The sequence below is a fragment of the Poecilia latipinna genome, unplaced genomic scaffold (genome assembly GCF_001443285.1).
Source record: "Poecilia latipinna isolate Pla-1442-1.1 unplaced genomic scaffold, P_latipinna-1.0 Scaffold489, whole genome shotgun sequence".
Taxonomy (NCBI): domain Eukaryota; kingdom Metazoa; phylum Chordata; class Actinopteri; order Cyprinodontiformes; family Poeciliidae; genus Poecilia; species Poecilia latipinna.
In genome coordinates this window covers 305,495-326,836 of record NW_015113105.1, presented here as the reverse complement: position 1 = coordinate 326,836, position 21,342 = coordinate 305,495, and the positions used below count along the sequence as shown (strand labels likewise).

Below are 21,342 nucleotides of genomic sequence, written 5' to 3'. Positions count from 1 at the left end.
TTTTGTTTTGTCAGGATTTTTTTTTTTCATCAAATAGCCTTTTTTTTTTTTTTTTTTTTTTGCTTGTATCCTCCAGTTAATACATTACTAAATTAGTTGACAATTATTTCAATAGTCGATTAATTTCCGCCCTAAAAAATAATCAAATGTTTTGTAAAGTCGGTAATATTTTACCTTCTTCCTCAGGTGAGCTGGAGATTGTTCGTAACGGGACTCGGCGGAACACCAGAGATGTTGGGACTACGTTCCCGTCTCCTGCAGAAGCCAGGACTTGTGGGCAGACCTCCTCTTCTTCGTCAGGCACAGTGGGAGGAAGAGGAGGAAGGAGAGTTCTTCCTAAATCAAACAGCAACCAGAAGCAGAAGAAGAGCAAGAGGAGCCCCTCCAAGCCTTACCCTAAAAGTATGTCTGCTCTTAAAGCTCCTGGCTGGTTTTTCGTTAATTCACTGAACAGGCAGCGCGTTAGCTTCGCGCGCTGTCGCCACGTCTGTCATGGACCACTGAATTTTTTTGTTGTTTTTTAATTACCTCGACACATGGTGAGCGACAAACGACAGCGAAAGCGACAGTTTTCCGCCATTCGGGATGAATCCAACACATGGGACGCGATAAAGTTGAACAGCTTTTAAATTCTTGTGTCGCATAGCTTACCAGCGTGTGGACGTCTACGTGTACGAGCTTCAAATTTCACGTGTGCGAATTTCACTGGTGACGAAGAAAGACTAGCGGTTGTCGCCTCACCGCACAGCTCGATAGAAAATGAGTAGAGAGTGACGTCGCCTCGCGGGTCGAGCCATTAACACGGTGTCAATCGCGCGCGAACCATTTCACCTCAAATTTGATGATTTGTATTAGGGTATTGTTTCATGTCAGGACCCCTCCACCGGTATTTATATGTATGAACCCTTTATGGGGGCTCATTTTCGGAGAATATGAGGCCGACTTATATGTCAATTATAAGCGACACAGCGCTTTCTCGACTCGCGCGCTTCACGCAAACTTTGAAAAACGCGACTAACTCGACCTCATGTGACAGACAGACCAACAAAAGTTTCTTCCATTTTGAAGATTAAAATGCTCTTAAGATTCTAGTTGTGTCATGTGAGAAAAGAAATATTCATTGTGTCATGTTTAATTGTTTTAAATCAATTATTTTAAGGTGTTTCGTGGTTCATCCCAGTTGACAACCTGAGGTCTGAGATGAGGAAGGAGAACCGGCCGGAGAAGATGAACACGGCGTGGCTTGAGCCGTACAGCAGAACCCGTCCCTGGAGAGAGCTGCTCAGACAGAGACAAGTCCGAGATCTGAATCCTAAAACCAAAGTATTGTCCTCTGGTCTGGCACGGGTCTCCCTGCAAGTGAGTTTATGTTTTTTTATCTTCAGAAACATGGATTTAAAAAATATATATAGTTACAATGTTCAGTGTTTAACACATAAGCATTGTGGGAGATTTCATCGTATTGCTCCGTCCCTGCAGGAGGCTCTGGAGATGCGGCGGCCAGATTTCATCTCTCAGTCCAAGCAGAGGGTGAGATGTCTGGCTCTGCAGGCCGAGGACAGGAGGATCCAGGCTGCGAGAAACCTGCTGTTCGACCAGCTAGAAGAACCTCAGAGGCTCCCGAGACCCGCAGGTATCCAGAACCTGGAGAACTGCTGCTCCACACCGTCACTCTGCAGGAGTTACAGTAACTGTAGCAGCTAAAAGTTTTTTTTCCTCTGCAAAGGCACAGCACTGTTGAGGAGAGCAGTACCGAGGAAAGAGATGATCCAGAGGTCCAAACAGTAAGCATTTAATGTTAATATCTGCATTTCACATTAGAAGCTTTACTCAGCTTACAACTCATCAGTCTATTATGGCACAACATGAAGACTTCCCACAAAATAAGTGCAAATTCAGCACGTAAACACTTAGAAACCATATCCTTGGTGTGCAGATATTTACCTCTAAGGGATGATGTTTGTTTAGTACAAAGCTGTACAAATGTAATTGTAAATAGAGAAAACATAATACTCAGAGATTAATCTGACATTTTCCAAAAAAATAAAAAAATAAAAAAAATTTTTGGGTTGTAAAACTTTAAAATTTGCTAGAGATAACCGAAACTTTTGTATTAACCAAGATTAATCTTCAAAAGAGGAAAATAAAAAAAACACGGAAATGTGGCATTTCGAAGGTCCAAAAATTTTGACTTTTGAAACTGAAATTTCCACATTTTTTGAGATTAATCTCAAAATTTCTGAATTTTTTGGCAGAAATGTATTCCTCCCTCCTCTATCGACAACAGCCCTAATACGCTGTCATATTTTAGAGTACGAATCTAACATCTTTCATTTGTAACACTGACATTGTAAATTTTATTGTAACAGAATTTATGAGAATCTTCCTGAGGTGCGTCGCAGGAGAGAGGAGGAAAGGCGGAAGGCCGAGTATCAGACGTACAGGCTGAATGCCAAGCTCTACAACAAGGTGCCGTCTGTCAGTCAGGAACAAAAACGTCCTGATCTGACTTCCTGCAGCTTTTCTGTGACCATTGGTTCCACTTTGACTCCATGTTGGAAATGACTAACATGCTGCTGCTTCTTTTCTCGTTTTCTTTTCCAGAGAGTGAGGAACCGAGTCCTGAGCAGGCGAACAGCCTGGCAGTGATTAAACGGAACAGCTCCAAAATGTTATTTATTTCATAAGTCATGTGAAATTATTTTGAGCCATTCAGTAAAGAACAAAGCAGACCCTTTTTTTTTTTTTTTTTACCAGAAAAAAGGTGCTCCAGATAATATCTGCCTATTTTTTTATCATGTGTAACAGAAACTTGGGTATTGTTTTTTTTTTGTTGTTGTTGTTGTTAAAATTAAAGTGATTTTACATTCTTTGTGTTTTGGGAATATGAAAACAACAGAGGCCGACATTGGCTTTGAAGGATTTATTGATCAGTTATCGGTTGTGCAGCAGCAGGAAACCACACAGGGGACAAAGAGACGAGCTGGACAAGCTGCAGATTCACTACACCACACAGCATCGCAATGTGCTTTCATACAAATGCACTATGCCCGTTAAACGAATTCATAAACGTTCAAGTTAATAATGACAGTTGTGTGTAAACAGAGACAGCCAGAAAATAAAAGAAAAAATGTCAGTGAGGATTCAGCCTTGGCAGACGTGGTGGTAAAAAAGAAACGTTCTTTGGCAGACATTATCGTAGTTTTCCTACAAGAAGGTTAAATTAAATTAAAAATAAAAACGAAGGCAGGTGACTGATGGCTGCAGGTTTAAGGCTCGGACAAAGTTCCAGTCTTTAGAACGTGAACATTTCTGGGCTCTCATTGATGAAACCGGTGTCGCTCACAGAGGCTGAAGCGTAGCCCAACCTAACTGTAGCCAGGCTGTGTCCACTGAAGTTATTTAGTTCCTTTAGTCTCAAAAGTTTTCCTCCAACATTTGATTAATAGCTAAAATCCTCCATCTGTTTGTAACTGAAACGTGCAGGACTTTGTTCTGTTGTGCAAATTCTAATGTTCACACACACACACACGCAAAATGACATTTACAACTCATAATTTCCCTTCTCACAGTCAAGCTAAGAACTGAGCACAAAGATTAGAACGCTTCCTAATATTCTGCACGGCTTCACGGGATTCACACAGGAGCGGAGAAGAGCTTGGTAAATGCGGTGTTTGTGAGTCTGGGCGGCATGCATCAGATTATCCACTCTGGTTTACCGCCGCAGTCTGAAGCACGGCTTTCCGTCACATCAGGATGGAATCAACCTGAAACTTAATGGAGGCGGACCTCTGAGCAAACGTGACGTCGTTTGCCATCAGGCTGAGGCCTATTTCTGATCTCTGGTAACGCTACGACCCGACAACGAGAGAGATACATGCAGAAGAGGATTCTGACTTTAGTTTGAAGTCAGAATTCAAAGAAAAAAAAGTCAAAATCCCTTTTCTTTTGTTTAGATGGTCCTAATCTCCTTCCGTAGATACAAAACAAGTATTTTTTTCTAGCTTTGTTGACATGAGTGATCATTAATAATTTATATCAAAAGCTGAACTGACGGCTGTCTGAACGCAAAAGATTGTAGTGATATTTCAAAATAAAAACAAAATAATTAGCTTATCATAGCATCGTATGTTAGCTGTTAGCATGGGCTAGCATTACTAAAACACCAGTCAACAACAGACGGATTCAAAGCTAAACTTTGCTCTGCTGAAGATTTTGCCAACTTGCAGCTTCCACACTGGAGATTGTTGTCTGCAACATGATTTAGCGCTTAAAATTGGTGCATTTGCAGATCAGAAGAGGCTGGGATTTTTCATTTTCTGACCAGGAAGTCACTGAACAAGCTGATGATACAAAACAAAACAAAACAAAACAAAACATTAAATATACTGCTAATGGCCTGAAACTGTTCCAGTTGTCAAATTGTAAAATTTCTTTTCTGTCATCCTCGTTTAAAACAGCCGAGACCAAAACGGGGCGGCATCAGAACCGAGCCTGGTGTTACATAAATAAAATCCAAGTAAGCTGAGATTAAAAATGTCACTTGTAACACAGAGCTGCTAACATCTCAAACATGAAGGTACCTCCCCGTTTTCAGCATTCAACCTTCCACTTAAGGCTGTAGATTCCTCTCGGTTTGGAGGTGGAGGAGGGAGCAGAAACTGATGGTGGCGTGTTTGTGGTGCCGCAGCAGGTGGAGGAGGGCGGGATCACAGGGGTCAAGCAACATTTAGGTCTGCAGGAGACTGTGGACTCTCTGCAGCTGGGACTGGGACAGAACGAGGCGGTGGACCTGCTCCTGACCGCGGGGACACGGCACCAGGACTCGACCCACCAGCACCGTGTCGGAGTGCTTCTCTTCGGTTGCCTGGAAATGGAAAAATACAGAGGTCAGATCCGCAGGTTCTCTAGCTGCGCTTCAGTTGATCTAAAAATCGCAAAATTAGAATTCCGAAAATAATTTTGCTCAGTGGAAAAGCCATATTTTTCTCAAAATATGGCTTATTTTATCACCACATTTTGAGTATTTTTCAACATAAAGTTGTGCTGCTAGGATGAGGTCGTTTTTCTGTCGCATCGAAATTTGTATATTTCGCAAAAAAGATTCTTACCAGTAATTGGTAAGAGTGGTAAACTTTTAATGACTTACTGTGTGAATAAACCTATCCACTTGTGATTTTAATTGCGTTTCTTATTTAATGGAAATGCCACAATTGGAAAATTGTGTTGTTTTTGTTTTTGTAACATTGGCAGAAGTTTTGCACACATTAGTAATGGAAACATAGTTTCAGCTAAAGCGTTCCAATACAGCTGAAGAGGTTTGATGTTTTTGTCGACTACCTTAACAAAGGAGGTTGAAGGGAACGTTGCAAAGTCTGACGAGACTCGAGCTCCAGGCTGCAGATTGACGACATGCTCTGCTACCTCACCCTGTTCAGAAGCAGAGAACAAGATATGCTGGTTGAAACTACTGATGATTGTTTTCTTTTTAATCCTAAAACTATTTAGAGTGTTTTTTACCTTCAGTCTGTCCAGAGTCTCTCTCAGGGACTGAAGACGTGCCGTCTGTTCCAGCAGCTGAGCACTAGGTGTCACTGTAGGACAACACAATGTTAGCGACCTCCTTCCACACAAAGAACTGTGTATATCAGTCAGTTCAGTAGAGCCGATGATTTCAGGCGATAACGACACATGGGTCTATTTAAAGTGACAGCCTCTGACCGGCGGGGTATTGGTTGAAGGTGCAATAACATGATAATTACATGGATTCATAATCAGGAGTTCCTGAAACACTTGAAAGCTGATTGGATGTAATTGAACCCTGTACCAATCTGATGGTTGAATAACAGCATTAAAAGATTATAAACAACAAATACCTTTGGTAAGCTCATGTGTCTATTTTTTCAAGAATGAGTGGCCTGTCACAAAACATCTCAATAAAACACACTGAAACTTAAAAAAGGCGTGCAGAGGAGCCAAAAATTTAATTCAAGTAAAAAGTATGGCGCAGTAAAATTATTATTCTTAAAGTTTTTTTTTCAAAATATACTCATGCAAATGCAGCTAGTCACTACCCACCTCTGTAAACTTGCGATTGTTGCAACAATGTAGCTGCGTTCCCATTAAAAATGCACTCAAAACTTTGTCAATATTGCTGAAAAACCGTAATTTCGCAATTGTGGTGTTTCCATTAAATAAGGAATGCAGCTAAATATCACACATAAATAAGTTTATTCAGGCGATAAGTTATTGAAAAAATATGCTGCGCCATCATCCTCTGACCACTTCCTGCCATCTTCTTCGTCTTTTCCGCCAGTAGTAACATCTGTCTGTTGATCACATGACTCATGTTGCAAAGAAAGCGTTTCCATCGCAGTTTTGCGAAATATACGAATTTCGACAGAGCCGATAAACCGCCTCATCCTAGTGCCACAACACAAGCTTTTTGAAATTAGCCAATTTATTTTCGTAATTCCAATTTGCGCAATTTTAAGGTCAATTGAAACGCAGCTACTGGGTGGAAGAAAATATCTGCAGTATTGATAAGAGGAAGAGGAGGAAACCAGTCACCTAACTTCCTCCACTCACTCTACTGACCCGGGGATTTTCCAGTGACGTCCACCACCTTGACGTTGGCGCTCATCTGCAGCAAAGTCTCCAGGAGCTGGTCAGTTTTGCGGTAGAGGGCGCTGGAGAGCACTTCGGGTCGTCCCTCCTTGGAGGGCAGCTTGGTCACATTGAGCGGTGGCAGAGAGGCGAGCTGGGTGCGCATCTTCTCCGCCTGCCGGGAGGAGGAGCGCACACACGAAGGTTAAAGATGCCACCGTGTGCCATCGGTTTGGGCGGCTCAGAGTTCCATCCTCACCTTCAGCCTGTTGTTCTCGTTCTTCAGGTGTTTGATGCAGAGCCGCTGGGCTTCAATCTGCTGACTCAGCAGGGGGGAGTCAATCACCTGGACGCCGGAGCCCGGGCCGACTCCGGCCATCATGTTGCCTGAGGAGGACAAGAGGAAGACTGGCTGTGACATGGAAGAGGGTATGGATGGTAGCTTCACTCCACCTTTAGGATGCTTATTTCTACCTGATCGTTCAACCAAGCCACTATGCTAAGTTACTGGTTAACGGAGGATTTCTTTATCTCACAGTTTTAACATTGAATGCATCCTGGTTGTTGGTTCTTATGGGCCAATTAGGTCAAGCTGCTATTCTAACATTGAATGTATGAAGGTCTTTGTGCCGATGTTTTATGGGATACTACTGGATATAACATCCAACCAACACTAAACTGAAAGAGATGCTTCACTACAATGCAAACACAGATCTTAATTTAGTTCCACAAACTAAAGCTCAAACTTGGAAATAAAAATGATGACACACCTCCATGGTAACAACAATTTATCCTATCGCTCTCATTGGATGAATACATGGTTTTGTGTACAGCTCAGTCGGGGTCGTAACATCTTTTTGTTGGAGGTTTCCACTGTATACTGGACCTCACAAACATCTCAAAGGCTTCTAATCAAAAACACTTTGAGTAAACTCAAAGCTTTAGTATTTACAGTACAGACTTCTCTATTCCAGTCTGTGTTTTAAATCAAATTATGAGTGAATCTCTTGGTTGGCCTCAGGATGGTGTACACCATTTTTCTCTGGACAGTCTTTCTTAAAGACGTCCCAAACAGGCTAAAGGCAGGTCAAGCAGTCTACATTCAATACATCTATGATTTAGTTGCAGTCTTACTGGACTCTTAACATGGTTTGGACTTCTGCAGAAAATCATGTTACTTTGCCTCTAACTAAGGTTGACATAATGAAAAAATAATTTCCAGCATCTCCACCTTTTAAACCAACCATTCAGTCCTGATCCAGAGTGATATCTGCTGCCATGTCGTCATTAATGCTAACAGCAACATGCAAATGATGCTATCAGTCTGTTTTAAGACTAAAACACAGCAGGCATGAGGTTTTTGTAATTACGTTAATCCTGATTAACTTTTGCTACATAACCAATTTATTCACCAATGAAGAACGTACAGGTACAAAAAAATATCGGTTTATGTCATCTAACTATAATAGCCAAGAGCAAATGGTAAAGCAGTAATAAGAAACGCTGGAATACACACAGTGTAGATATATAATCTTCATCTACTTTAAGTTTAAATACTTTCAGCTCTTTAAAGCCCCGATGACATAAAACATGCATTTTACATTTGATGAAACTCAGCCCTGTGACAACAACGAACTCAACATCATGCGGAATCACATCAGATGCAAGCAGACGGATACCTTTTTGTTCCTCTGAGGAATAAAGTACATCAATCAGAAGGTAAAAGAACAAGATCAGAAAAGAGAAACATGTTATTTCTTGTTTGAACTCAAAATACTTCACAGATTAACAGTAACAGTGTAAGATTGTGACAGATGGCTGTTACAGTAACGAGGACAGATTTGGGATTTTTTGTTGTTTTTTTCTGATCTCACTCACCTCCAGCTATTCCTGAGACCATGGAAGCGATTCCTGACGGGCTGCTGCTTCTCAGTCCGTCCGCGGTCATCTTCGACTGGCTGTTGATTCGCTGCTTCAGCTCCGTTTTCTCGGACTCCAGCTGGTCGATGTCCGCCTGCAGGGCGTCCATGGTCTCCTCGAACTCCCTGTGGAGGGGGACACCGTGGCAAAGCTGTAGACCTGCTTGCACCGCCTCGCTCTCGGGGTTTATCTCACGTGTGAAACCATAATTACTTCTCCTTCTTCTTCAGCAGGGTCTGGGCCTCGTCCAGCCGGGTCTGGATCTTCTCGACGCGCTCGTCGGCGTCTTTGGACGAGCTGTCCAGCTTCTTTTCCAGCAGACTGAGACGGATGTTCGCCTCGCTCAGCTCTTCTCCCTGAAACGTCACACAGCGTCATGACGGTGCGGGTCACTGCATGGTGACCAACACAGTTTCAATGAAATTGGTGATGTGTTGACGCCTTTCATGTCTTCTTTCCCTCACGATTGAGTTAATATCTAAAGCGCAACTTCAGTGAAAGTTTAAAAAGAAGAATTTAGTGCCTAAGTTTGATTTTGTCGGATTTTCTCTGAAGCACACAGGGTGAAAATTATACATACTGACTCAATTATATGCATACTTGTATTTGGAAGAAATTTTAATTGGTTTAAGTTCATGTTTGTTCATTTTTGAGCCACTATGAGAAAATCTACATCAAATGATAAATGAAGCCAATTTTTCTTACATTTTAACCCAATGCAGTCATAAGTTGAGTGATCTTCCCGATCAATAAACCATTTGTGCTCACGATAAACGTTTTCATTAGACGTTGAACACATTTAGTCGCTTTTCTCCACCTTGATCTTTAGAGACTTCTTCAGCTCTTTGATGACCGTTTCTCTGTCCTCCAGCTTCAGGCCCAGACCTTCGGCGTCTGTGATTTCGGCTCGAAGAGCTCCAGCTCGCAGATCCACCGGTGGAGGGTTCTGGGGGATGATGGGGCAGACAGAAATAAAACTAGTATTCTGCGTTCAGAAAACATGCACCGGATAAAAACCCTTCCAATCTGCTTTGAGGCATTTTCACAATGGAGACACATCTGCATAGTAGCTTCACAACAAGAAAATCCTTCACAGTTACCTTGCTTTGGGGCTTGTCTGAGTCATACTCCCCCTCCTGCATGGCAGTAGCCATTTTATTCATGGTTGCTATGACAATGCTACAGGACTGTCGCAGACACTCGTAGGGGTTGGCGCCCTGAGATCCATAGATCTGCAAAGATAAGGTTTAAACCTACCATCAGAATACTCCTTCCAACAAGTCGGCCATTAAACCCGGCAACATCAATATTTATACAGGGAACAACTAACCTTTATAAGGAATGAAGGCATGTAGGAACTTATAATAAAACCAGATCTGAAGAGCTTTACCAATAAGGGTCTTCTTGTTTTATGACAGTTCTGACATCTTAAAACATAAATGGATCAATTTGACATGATAAGCTAGGAACGTGATACTAATGGGGCCCTATTGATTCACACACTCTTTATGTGCCATTTAAGCTCTGGGATAATGAATGGATGAATGGATGAATTTGGGATGCCTTTTGGATGAATCAATGAAAAACATAACCTGGCTTTCAAATAAGAAGTAAAATGAACCAAAATATCTGATACACTGTAGATGATAGACTTTCACTCAACTTTTTCAGAAGTTCTGAATTTACGCTGAGATTTCGGATCTTTTTGGACTAATTAGACACAAATCCACATGAAAAGTTTGAATTAAATCACATTTTGACAAAAAGTTCAGGACAATCATTACAAGTTTAGAATGAAATAAGTTCATAATTCTTTATAAAAGGCTTTACAAAGCAATGTGATGCCTCTAAGTCTAAAACAACATTCTCAAGTACTTTCTTTTTATCTACCCTTATTGGCCTTTGGCATTTCCTAATAACTATGGTCAGTGTTTTCTCCAGTGTATTTTAAGCCTGGCGGGCCACCAGGCTTTACTTGTGCACCACCAGGCTAAACATTGCTTATTTTTTAAAGTCTGTTTTAAAATATTCCCGTTTTTTAAGACTATATAGTTATTGTTCAGATATTAATCTTCCAATCTTTAAATAACACATAATTATCAAGTGATATTTTCAAATTTCCTGTCAACTTTAAATATTTTTTAACTCAAAAACACGGCGGGCCGCTGGATGAATGACTGCCCTCGTACCCAACCACCGGGCTTAGCGAGTTTTCTAGGGGGAAACCTTGATGGTGCTGTGAGGCTAAAAATATTGCAGCCCAACTGTGTATGTGTCTTTCTTGCTCTGGGGGAGAGCCAGGATTTCATAGGATGTGTGAAATTGGGTTGGACTTGCCAAGAAGTGATTGGAGTCCTTTTGTAACAGCTTGGAGCTCAACTTCTAGTTATTATTTCCTTTGAGTGGGTTTTCTCAATTTGCTCCCAGAAAAAAAAAACAGAGGAACTGGTGTGTCACCTGTTCTGCAGCCTTGAACGCCACATCCTCCAGTTTGACTGCCGCCAGCCCGTCCTGTTCGCCGAGAGGAGACATCATCTGAGCTCCAGCAGCGGCCACTTCCTGCAGCACCGCCACCACCCAGGTCAGGTGTTTTCTGCAGTCGGAGAGCGTGTCGGACACCTGCAGTGCAGAATCGGTCAAAAGAGAACAGCAATCTGAAATCCTCTGATTCTTATCCGATCTGCTCGCCTCTATCTAAATAGAACCAGGAGCCTCTGAAATCCTGGATTACAGCTGTGGGATGTTTATATTTTAGTGCCTTTTGATCATTCTTAACATGATGTCTCAATATCGCTGCACTATGGAAGAAGTTGATAAGGTCGGAGTTGATGTGTCCGACACGGTGACGGCGACCAGAATAGCAGTTTAAAACGCGTGGTTCCCATGGTTACCTGTGGTCCGAAGTTAAGTGCGGCAGGGATGCCGGGTGCATCTGTTCCTGGCATTCTGCGGCGAATCTTCTTACAGAACTGCCTGATGTCGCTACAGGAAGTCTCCAAATCCTTCAGCAGCACGGCCAGGTCAGCCTTCTCCTGACCCGCGTGCAGGAACGCCCGCAGGCGGCCCACCTCCACTGCCATGCAGTCCAAGGCACTCTGGGTGAACTGAACATGAGAGCAAGCCATTGGATAAACATCCTAACCTAAACATTAACAGACTTCTAGTGCTATTCCAGGAAATAAAGGAAACGTGTAGCAATAATAAAACATTGAGAATGGATGGACGTGGTTTTAGTTGTTTCTGTTGACAGACTAGTCGTGTTTTTACTCACTCTGATGTGATCAGCCAGCTGCATAGTGCAGTCCTCACTCTGATCTGCCAGATGGATGCTGTACAAGTGCTAATGAATGAAAAATATTAAACATAAAGATTCATGTCAACATAGTAATATAAAAAAAAATGAGAAAAAGACGCATTGCAATGTCTTATTGACTAAAGGAGACGCTTTTTTTAGCAATGTGGAACATAATGCTGCACACCTGATAGTATTTTATGGCCTTGGTGAGCGGCTCCACGTTGACCGTCTCGTCCAGCTGGTCTTTGTGCAGCAGGTCAATGAGGAAATCCAGAGAGCGCTCATGAACACTCATCTCTGGGTACAAAGAGCCCACCTTCTTGTAGATCTCTACGCTGCACTGAGACAAAGCTCTGGCAAACAGACCCATGGAGAAGGTTGTTGCAGCAGGTGTACAGTATTTCAAAGGGTTACATAAAAAGCATGATGGGAACAAGAATGTAAAGGTGTTCACTGTGTTTGATGGTGGGACCGACTGTGAGCCCCATTTTGAACTCTTATCTGCGTCTCTGCAGTGAAACTTACTGCTCGTATTTGTGGAGAGTGGCTTGCAGCAGGCTGAGGGAGTAGACGAGACCGCCTGCGAAGCTCAGCTGCTCACCGACGCCGCCCTTCAGGCCGACTCGCTCCACACAGTTTTCATTCAGGTCAAACTTCTCCTGCGCTTGTTTGCTGATCAGCTCAGCCTGAAGACACACAAACAGAAATGGTTTCAGCTCACACACAGATATGGTTCCTCCTTCCTACACACTGGATTAAGATTGACAGGCTCAGAGATCCCTCTCCTGGATGTCCAAGACTTTGATGGACAGGACTTGTTTCAACTCTCTTCAGACGGCGTGGCAAATATATTTTACATTTGAGCTCCAAACTGACTAAGCAGCAACTTCCCTCAGCTTCCAGAATGCAATTGTTTATGTGCAATTTGGAGTTGTGAGCACACTCTCCAGCTGGGAGCCCTGTCACCTGGCAAATTCAACACAGACCAATTTCTATGTCCAAGGAGTCATAACATGGCGTTTGTCTCAGCTGCTTTGAGACATACTGGTTGCAGGCATATACTGTAGCTGCCATGGAGCCAAAAACATTGCAATAAGTTAGGCAACTTGGAGCAGAGAGACCATGATGTGGGAAAGATCAGGTTTTAGCTTTGGCAGGAAGCTTTGTCCCATTTTCTAAGGAAATCTGACCTTGTTTCTTTTGTTCTTCCTTTGTTTTCTTTTTTTGTCACATAAGACAAATCAATTTTTTTTTTTGTTTTGATTCATAGTTGAGAAAAAGGGGCAGATACTATAAGATTATTTTCTTCTTTCTGCTACCTTTCATTTCATTTTTTTCAAATACATATGTAGTATGTTTGTAAGTGTGTATATTTGTGAAATGTATACACATGGATATGTAGGTATGTATGGATGTATGGAGGTGTATTTTTTTAAAAAAATTTTGTATATTAAAAACTGTTAGGATGTTTTTTTTTTTTTTTTTTTAAAAAAAAAAAAAAAAAAACCAAAAAAAAAAAAAAAAAAATCAGACTTTCCTCAGAGGGTCTCCAAAGATCCTTCTGAGGAAGTTGTAGCCTATATTCTCGTGTATAAGTGTAGGGTTGAATACGTAACGGCCCCTACAGTGGCTCTCTATGCCACATGCTGAAAGCTCGTATTTTGCCACTCATGCAAAGAAACACCACAATCTCACAACAGACGTTTCATACACCTTTAAAACCGTTGGAGAACTTTTGCACTCCAGCGTTTGTGATGAGGTCCCTACTGTGTTCTTGATGTGTCTCTACCTAAAGTGCCTCAGCTGCACTCTGACAGTGAGCAATCTACCTTGTGAATGAGTCTGGGGATGAGCAGCAGGACCAGGATGCAGTCATGGTCTCCCCCATGACGAAGGAAGGATTCAGGCATAAAGGAGGTCAGCAGAGACACGTGTCTGTTGGCCTGAGCCACCTCCATCTTCCTCAGCTCCATCTCGATGGCCTGAAAGAACAACCAGACTTTACATGGACGGGTATGAAGTGGAGTCGCCGGCAGCCTTCTGTTGCTCGTACCAAATGAACTAACCTTGGCGTAAGCTTTTGTCTCCGCAAACTTAATCTTGAAGTCAAACATCTCTGCTGGCGGCTGCTGCTGCAGCTCCGCTGAGGCCTCCTGCTGGCTGGTCAGCTCTCTGTTCACTTCCTGCAACAAATCCCAGATACTCAGCGCACACAAGGCGTGTGACAAAAGAGTGAGCCGGATACGCTTCAGAAAACGCCAATAAAGCAACGATCAGATGTGTATGTGCACCTGCAGGTGAGCGGTCAGCTCTCGGTACTTCTTGATGGTCTGCTGGTAATCCGCCACGGTCTCCTGTGCCGCCTCGACTCGTTTCTCAGCCTCACGGACTCTGGCCGCTCCCAGGTCCAACATCTCCCTGAGCTCCAGCTCCGTTTCTCTGGCGTTCTCCTGCAGCTCATCGTTCATCTCATTTATAGCTTCCTGCGGCGCAAAGACGATGACCAGGATAGCTAAGAAAAACGCTCTTGTTGTGGAAGTTGGTACGATAGGCTATTTTCAAATATGAAGTCTGAGGAAGCATAGAGATAAAATCAAAAAAATACTGGCCACAAATTCTGATCGGTGCATTTCTACAAGAAAAAAAATCCTGTCATTTCCATTCATGGGCATACTTGAATAATTATCTTAAGATTTGGATATTCATAAACTACAATGCTTTGATTTATTTAACTTCAAACGTAAAAAAAAGAAGGAAACTTTATTGTGCGACTTACGAGCAACAACCCTTCTAAATACTGTAATATCTGGAAGGATGTTGCTTAACATCACGCATCATAAAGTTTTTCTCAGCAGAAGATAAAACATTTTTTTTACACAAGACATCGTGATCAATAACAATAAAAACCCCCGATGATCACAGTTGTCAGGACCAGAGTGTTTCTTTCACTTCTCCACTGATTCTGACCGGGCGATAGCTGCTAGGACAAATGGAGTCCTACTTAAACTCTGTGGGACCCTTTCTGCATATCGATGAGTTTTTCTGCTGACTCATTTCATATTAAAGATTAAATACATCAGGAAACAGCAGCACTTCAATTTGCTTTGAACTCCATGCCGTAAATCTGACACGAAAGCCGGCGTGAACAGTACAGCGTTTGTTCCTGAAAGTGAACTGCTTCCTCTGAGCTGCTGCTGTTTCCTCACCAGGTCTGTGACCGTCTCTCTCAGCTCCCGGACTTTCTCCTCAAGATCCAAGTTTCTCTCCGTCAGAGTCTCCACCATCTCCTCTGCCCCCAAAGCTGCATCCACCTGAAGGACAGCACGTATTAGTTTTTATTAACTGGACCAATCACACAGCGCCCACCTTCGGCACCTAATGAGTTTCTCGAACCTGTTCTTTCAACTCGTCTATCGTCTTTTCCGCCGCCGTCATTTCCTCCTGCAGCTTTTCTTTCTGGCCTCTGTGAGAGTCGAGCTCCGTGTTTTTCTTCTCCATCTGCTTCTGGAGCTTCACATGTTCTTGCTTCTCCGACGCTGACAGGTCACGCATCCTGACGCAGAGCATGGACACGGGAGGATTTTGCAGAGTAAAATGGGAAGAATAAACTTTGTTTTTGTGAATAATTAAAATCCCCGGTTTTGTTTTCCGGTGGAGAGACGCTCACCTGACCAGAGCTTCTTTTAACCTGCTGTTCTGTTCTTCCAGCTGCTTCACGTGATAACTGGAGGCGGCGCCGTCCGAACCTGAGGCAGACACCAAAACAAAGCTAGCAATGATTGTGGCTAAAAAACAAAAAGTAGCACATTACTGAGAAGTGAAATAAAAAAGATTGATGGTTTTCAAAAAGATTACAAATAAAAATCTGGAAATTGTGCCATGTATTAGTATTCAGCCATACTAATCTGTCTTTACCAACAAAAGGTCAAAACTCTTAAGATGTTATATTTTTTAAGAGCAGCAAAGTAGAGAGACCTCCAGAGGCTTCAAGCTGTTACTGCAGCCACAGGTGGCACTGACTCAGGGGCGCTGAATACAAATGCACACCACACTTTTCAGATTTTCATAAATCTGAAAAGTGTCACTTATTAACTATGCAGTAATTTAAGTTGGCTTATCACATGAAATCTCATTAATAGTCACTAAAGTTTGTGCTGTTTAGAAGCATTTCTAATAAAGTTTGTTCTGCTTTATAAACGTTTGGCAATTTTCACTGTCCTTTTCTCACCACCTTCATTGCTTTAACTCTTATTTAATTTGCTTACAAAGACAGAAGAAAACAAGAAAAATAAATCCCAGTCACTTTAAAGACAAGTATGACTTCATGAATTTGGGCCACATGTCTCCGTTCAGCTTAAACACAACTTAAAGAAACGTCTTGTGTCACCATGACAACGTGATCTGTACCTTTTTCCTCAATCTCGTGCTTCAGGATCTCCATGTCCATGGTGAGCTCCTCCACTCTCTCCTTCAGAGAGTCGACCTCCAGCTGTAGGGACTCTGCTCGCTCCTCAGCCATCTCCTTGTCCAGAGTGGCCATCTCGATGGCGTCGGCCGTGTCTGACATCTCCTCCATGTAGTGCTCCTTCGCCTCCATGGCTTCCTTAGCCTCCTACAAATGGAAATAATACAATATGTACATAAATACATAGAACTGTGTATTTAGACCTTTTTATTGGCTTAGATATTCAGTCCTGGGTTTCCTCAAGAGGTGGTGATTTTCTTTAGGCAGTGAGGGGGCAGTGACAAAAAATGGCAAATAACTCTGGTCATGAGTAAAATGAACATTGTTCTTTTATTCTATAAACTACTGTCAACATGTCTGAAATGCCAAACAAAAATTTAGTACTTATTTGCAGAAAATGAGAAATAGTCAAAATAATGAAAAGATGCAGTGCTTTTAGACCTCAAATAATGTGAAATGAGATTCTTCTAATCTATTAATTTAGAAAAAATACTAAATGTTTACTATTTGGTGGAACAACCTCTCTCTCTTAATTTTTTCCAGAGCTGCATTTCACCGTGGCGCTGCATATAGAAGGAACCCTGCAGTCGGCCTCCGGCAGCAGCTGCCACGTCCTCCACATGCGCCTCCTTACCCTTTTTGCCTCTTTGAGTTGTTTCTGCAGCTCTGCCTGCTGCTCCTGCATCTTGGTCTTCCACTCCTGCAGCTGCTCCAGCTGGATCTTGTGCTTCTCCAGCTCCTTCAGCTTGGCTTTGTCCTCCGTTCGCTTCATCTTCAGCGTCTCCAGCTTCTCGTCCAGGTCCTTCACCTGAGCCCGCAGGGCCTCCTCCTCCTGCAGCACGGACGCGGACAGATTAGAAACACGAGCCGCTTTTGTGATCTTTCTTTGATTGAGCCTCTGTTAGAAGCACAAAAAATATCTCTGGAGACACAGGGCATGCACACATGCCTTATTAATCATTTAATGTGCGCTTGGAGGATACACAGGATGCAGAGACACACACCCCTGTGAAGGCCGCACACTCAATATGAAGCTATCACACCTTTGACAGCTTGTTAAAATGTTAGTGACAGAAAAACAACAGTTCGGTGTCAAGTGCAGAAACGACACAGATATCCGCACCTCTGTTTCCATGACGACTTCCTCCTGAGGGAGTGAGACACAAATAACACAGGTTACCCCTCATGGTGGGGTTGTTTCATGATCTTAATGGATATTTTTTCTTAACTGTGCAGAAAATTAATTGTATGATTCACCTCTACCATTGGAAGTTAATCAGTGATTACTAAAAATTATTAAACTACATTTATTTTAGATTAAAAAATACAAAAAGTAGATTTCAATTGGAGATTTCATTTGCAAAAAAAAAAAAAATGGCAGTAACAATTGCCATCAGTCATTTACGATAAATGAAAAATGAGCCTCTTACAAACCAGTGGAGGATTTTTTTTATGTCCACCGTTATTATTTTGATATTGCCAAAGTTGACAATAAATGTAGAAATTAATAAATGGTTTAATAGAGAAAAAGGTGCCAAATATTGGATCAACACAATTTCCAACTTATTTGATCACAAAGTGTGACATAAATTAGTGTTTTTATTATTTTCAATTGTTATTTAATTCTCCACATTATTTGCAATCTCATTGTTTGACTAATTTTTGATTTTTCCCTTTCTGTGTTTATTTAATATTTTTGTCACATTTTATTTCATTATTCATTTTGTCTATTTCTTTTAATTTTCTGTATTCATTTCATTATTTTTTTACTCTCACTTTTGTTTTTATCATAAAACCCTCCTGTTTTCTTTATTGTGTGATTTTTTTTAACAGATGTTCTCTTTTCTTTTTCCCTGCCGCTCTTTGTGAAGAGGTAAAGTGGAAAATAATTTCTTGAAGTTTCATTGTGTATTTGCTCAAGCAACTTTTTTTGTGATACTATTTAGTTTAACGATATGAAACATTTAAGTGCAACACAAAATAGTTCTTATGAATATTCTTTGTTATTTCCATGAAAAAAAAAACTGAACCAACATGTTAATGTGCAATTAATTAAATTAAATCTTGTGTTTTTATGTAGAGAACAGGCCTCTCTAGTTTTTCCACCTTTTCATTCGTTCATGCATGAATCCCTAAAAATATTTTGGTAGCATTAAGAATGTATTCCCAGAAACAAGAGTCTTCTAATCTAAGTAACTTCATCGTAAAGCGTTTCTGCAGGATTACAAACACAAACTGACAGCTGAGTTAAAAAACATGGAAGTTAAAGGTCCAAAGGCAAAAAGATGTCACATGTCCTGGTCGTCGTTTTTCCTCTCTCTCAGCAGGGAGGCTTTTAACAATGACTTTTTAAATCTCTGCATGTTTTGCTACTTTGTAAGCAACGTTTCAGGATGTTGGTCCTGACCTTGCTGGGGCCAGGGGCCGGCAGGTTTCCAGGAGAGTGGAGGGTCGGGATGACCGGTGCAGCCAGCGGGGTCTGCGCCGGCGTGCTGGGCTCGCTGCTGCTCATCTCGCCGGCCGACGCCGACGCCGAGCCGGACGCGGCCCCCTTCCCTCCGCCGCCTGCAGGTCGGCTGGGTTGCTGGGGGAACAGAGGACGATACGTAAACAACACACATGAATAAATAAAACAGAGATGACTTTGAAAAAAAATCTAGATGAACCTGCTACAAAGGATTCTAGTGTTGAAGGTCTCTGAAGGCTTGACTGCTTTTATCATCCTGGTTTTAATCATTTATGTCGGCTTTAGGAGACCTGGTCAGTATTCATGCATATTTTAGTACAAGAGAAACATATTAAAATGTGATTTCTTTGATTTTGGGCAGAAAAAAATGTCTAAAATATATCTTTAAAATTGTGGAGAGCATTGTTGCACGTAGATTCATTTCATTGGTTACTGACACAAAATATGATCAGAACCAGGAAACAACTGAAGCATAAACACATTACTGAACACTGATTTATCTTTATTAGCAGTTGTTAGCATCAACATGCTTATTAAACTAAAGATGCACCAAGTTTGTGATTGGAATCAGCCGGTATGTTTTTAGCTTGACTGATCAGTGAATGCATGCTACACACACTCAGGTCATGGTACTAATACTCTTTGGTGCGGATGTTGACTCGGTGTTGTTGAGGTGTTAAAATGAAGTCAGAAGAAGCAGAGAAATGTAAGAAGCAAGAAACTGTACAATTGCTTCTTGTAATTGTAACAGTACACGAGCAAAAAAGAGAGAGTGAGATTTTCACCAGATGAAGGCTGAAAGGTCTGCAGTAAAATTGCTCTGTTTTTTCTTTTTGAGCTTTCAATCTTATATTTTTATCCATTGGAAACCTCTTGGAAAACTCAGAACTCAAATGTTCTCAGACGGAGACTGCTGTTTTAGTAATGCTAACTGTGCTAACCATGCTAACTGCTAATAACGGTGCTGATTTCAGTTTTAAATGTGAACACTGTAAAAATTTTGACTGTTTCGCAGCAACCACACTGATAATTCAAGACAAAAATGCTAGAAACAAATTTATTTTCAAGTAACACAAACAGAAACTGCTGTTTTAGTAATATTAACCATGCTAACTGCTAATAAATGACACTAACTCAGTTTAAAATGTAAGCGTGAGCGTGGTATTCATTTTGACTGTTTTACAGCAGCTAACCAAACAATTCAAGGCAAAAAATATGAGAAACAAATTTCTATATTTCCAGGGAATACATACAGAGACTACTGTTTTAGTAAAGCTATCTGTGCTAACCATGCTAACTGCTAATATACCATACTAATTTCTGTTTAAAATGTGAACACTATAATCATTTCAACTTTGTTTTGTGACAGTTGCCGTTTTAATTCAAAAGAAAAATGGTAGAAACAAGCGTGTCTGTTTTCTAGGGAACACGGATGGAGACTGCTTTCATAGCTATGCTAACTGTGCTAACCACAACAACTGTTAAAGGCTGTTTCCAAAGAGCCTGTATGTATACCTACTAAGTTTAACACAAATCTAATGCCTTAAATTTATTTCTGCAACTGAAAACTAATTACGTTACAATTTTAAATTGCGTTCTTCTTTCTGTATGTTATTATAGTGTAAAAATGTAAATAAACTACTTTTATTTGAATCTGTAAAATGGGTTAGAAATAATGTCCATAAAGTACACAGTGCTGCATGAAGTAAAACCCACAATCAGCCACATAATTAATGGTGTCTGAGAGGATCTGGAGGCCTGATGGTGTTGAAGACTTGAGCTCACCTTGGGCCTTCTGGCCGTGGTCTGAGAAGCACAGGGAGGAGAAAGTAAAGGAAGCAGCGGAAGGTCAAAGGGCAGGAGAAGAAGGGAAGGGAAGAAGGGAGGAAACAAACAGCCAGGGTTAGAGATTTAAGGCAAAATTCATTGTAATTGGGAAATCACAGAAAAAAAAAAGGAAAAAAGGGTGGACAATAGCGATATGACCGTTGTGTAGAGAAATATTTTCTACTTCTCTGATAGTAAAATCTAATCCCATGCATCTTATCAACAATTTTTTTAATAACAGCTCTTAGCTGGTCTGTTGTACCTCATGTCTTCCACCCACATGACCAAAACCACCGGAACAACAACGCACTGTGACTGGTACTTCCACGTCGACATCAATGCCCACTTTGTGTCTCCATCCATCTCATCTGAGCCTGGATCTTTTGTGCTGCGTACACAATGCAGACGTACTAAGATAATAGCTTGTTATCCCGATACATCACTTGTCAAGACTGAGACACCACATGAGACGGGCGGAAGGGGAACGCAGAGAAATCTGAAGAATGCCCGCAGCAAACTTTTCAACCAAAAACACTTCCTGAAACCCAGAACGTCCAGCAAACAATAGTGATTTTTCCAGCAATGGGTCTTAAATCACTGCAGGGGAATTTTAGCCTGCTCTTCTCTGCTGAATTGCTGTGATCTAGCCACTGTGGAGTATGTTTGATCCTAAGACATTGAGCTGATCAGGAAATTCTGGTTCCATCAGTTACAGCAAGTTAGCGACCACTACGTCTACCGCCTGATCTAACAAAATGTTCA

The 21,342-nt window shown here is 41.6% G+C and overlaps 2 protein-coding genes across 14 annotated transcripts in view; one reads left to right on the top strand and one right to left on the bottom strand.

The window, feature by feature from the left end:
* The window catches only part of alms1 (ALMS1 centrosome and basal body associated protein), a 17,527-nt gene extending 13,605 nt beyond the window's left edge, over window positions 1–3,922 (top strand). For all 4 annotated transcript variants that reach the window (XM_015039920.1, XM_015039921.1, XM_015039919.1 and 1 more), the window contains exons 12-17: window positions 187–402; window positions 1,160–1,359; window positions 1,480–1,633; window positions 1,727–1,784; window positions 2,370–2,469; window positions 2,605–3,922. In XM_015039920.1, the coding sequence (XP_014895406.1) occupies window positions 187–402; window positions 1,160–1,359; window positions 1,480–1,633; window positions 1,727–1,784; window positions 2,370–2,469; window positions 2,605–2,649 (773 nt within the window). In that variant the 3' untranslated portion in view covers window positions 2,650–3,922. The remainder of the gene's footprint in view (window positions 1–186; window positions 403–1,159; window positions 1,360–1,479; window positions 1,634–1,726; window positions 1,785–2,369; window positions 2,470–2,604) is intronic.
* A 603-nt stretch (window positions 3,923–4,525) lies between these two features.
* dctn1b (dynactin 1b) overlaps window positions 4,526–21,342 on the bottom strand; it is a 43,605-nt gene continuing 26,788 nt past the window's right edge. For 7 of the 10 annotated variants that reach the window (XM_015039928.1, XM_015039930.1, XM_015039922.1 and 4 more), the window contains 25 exons: window positions 20,539–20,559; window positions 18,694–18,870; window positions 16,921–17,118; window positions 16,229–16,433; window positions 15,489–15,567; window positions 15,215–15,374; window positions 15,028–15,132; window positions 14,113–14,304; window positions 13,888–14,004; window positions 13,651–13,803; window positions 12,347–12,507; window positions 12,006–12,174; window positions 11,798–11,866; window positions 11,418–11,630; window positions 10,984–11,145; window positions 9,627–9,758; window positions 9,344–9,472; window positions 8,740–8,882; window positions 8,485–8,651; window positions 8,286–8,297; window positions 6,866–6,993; window positions 6,598–6,781; window positions 5,521–5,594; window positions 5,341–5,430; window positions 4,526–4,867 (listed from right to left, as the gene is read on the bottom strand). In XM_015039928.1, coding sequence (XP_014895414.1) covers window positions 4,730–4,867; window positions 5,341–5,430; window positions 5,521–5,594; window positions 6,598–6,781; window positions 6,866–6,993; window positions 8,286–8,297; window positions 8,485–8,651; window positions 8,740–8,882; window positions 9,344–9,472; window positions 9,627–9,758; window positions 10,984–11,145; window positions 11,418–11,630; window positions 11,798–11,866; window positions 12,006–12,174; window positions 12,347–12,507; window positions 13,651–13,803; window positions 13,888–14,004; window positions 14,113–14,304; window positions 15,028–15,132; window positions 15,215–15,374; window positions 15,489–15,567; window positions 16,229–16,433; window positions 16,921–17,118; window positions 18,694–18,870; window positions 20,539–20,559 — 3,378 coding nt within the window. In that variant the 3' untranslated portion in view covers window positions 4,526–4,729. The remainder of the gene's footprint in view (window positions 4,868–5,340; window positions 5,431–5,520; window positions 5,595–6,597; window positions 6,782–6,865; window positions 6,994–8,285; window positions 8,298–8,484; window positions 8,652–8,739; window positions 8,883–9,343; window positions 9,473–9,626; window positions 9,759–10,983; window positions 11,146–11,417; window positions 11,631–11,797; window positions 11,867–12,005; window positions 12,175–12,346; window positions 12,508–13,650; window positions 13,804–13,887; window positions 14,005–14,112; window positions 14,305–15,027; window positions 15,133–15,214; window positions 15,375–15,488; window positions 15,568–16,228; window positions 16,434–16,920; window positions 17,119–18,693; window positions 18,871–20,538; window positions 20,560–21,342) is intronic. The other 3 variants (XM_015039924.1, XM_015039932.1, XM_015039923.1) reach the window with 2 other exon arrangements.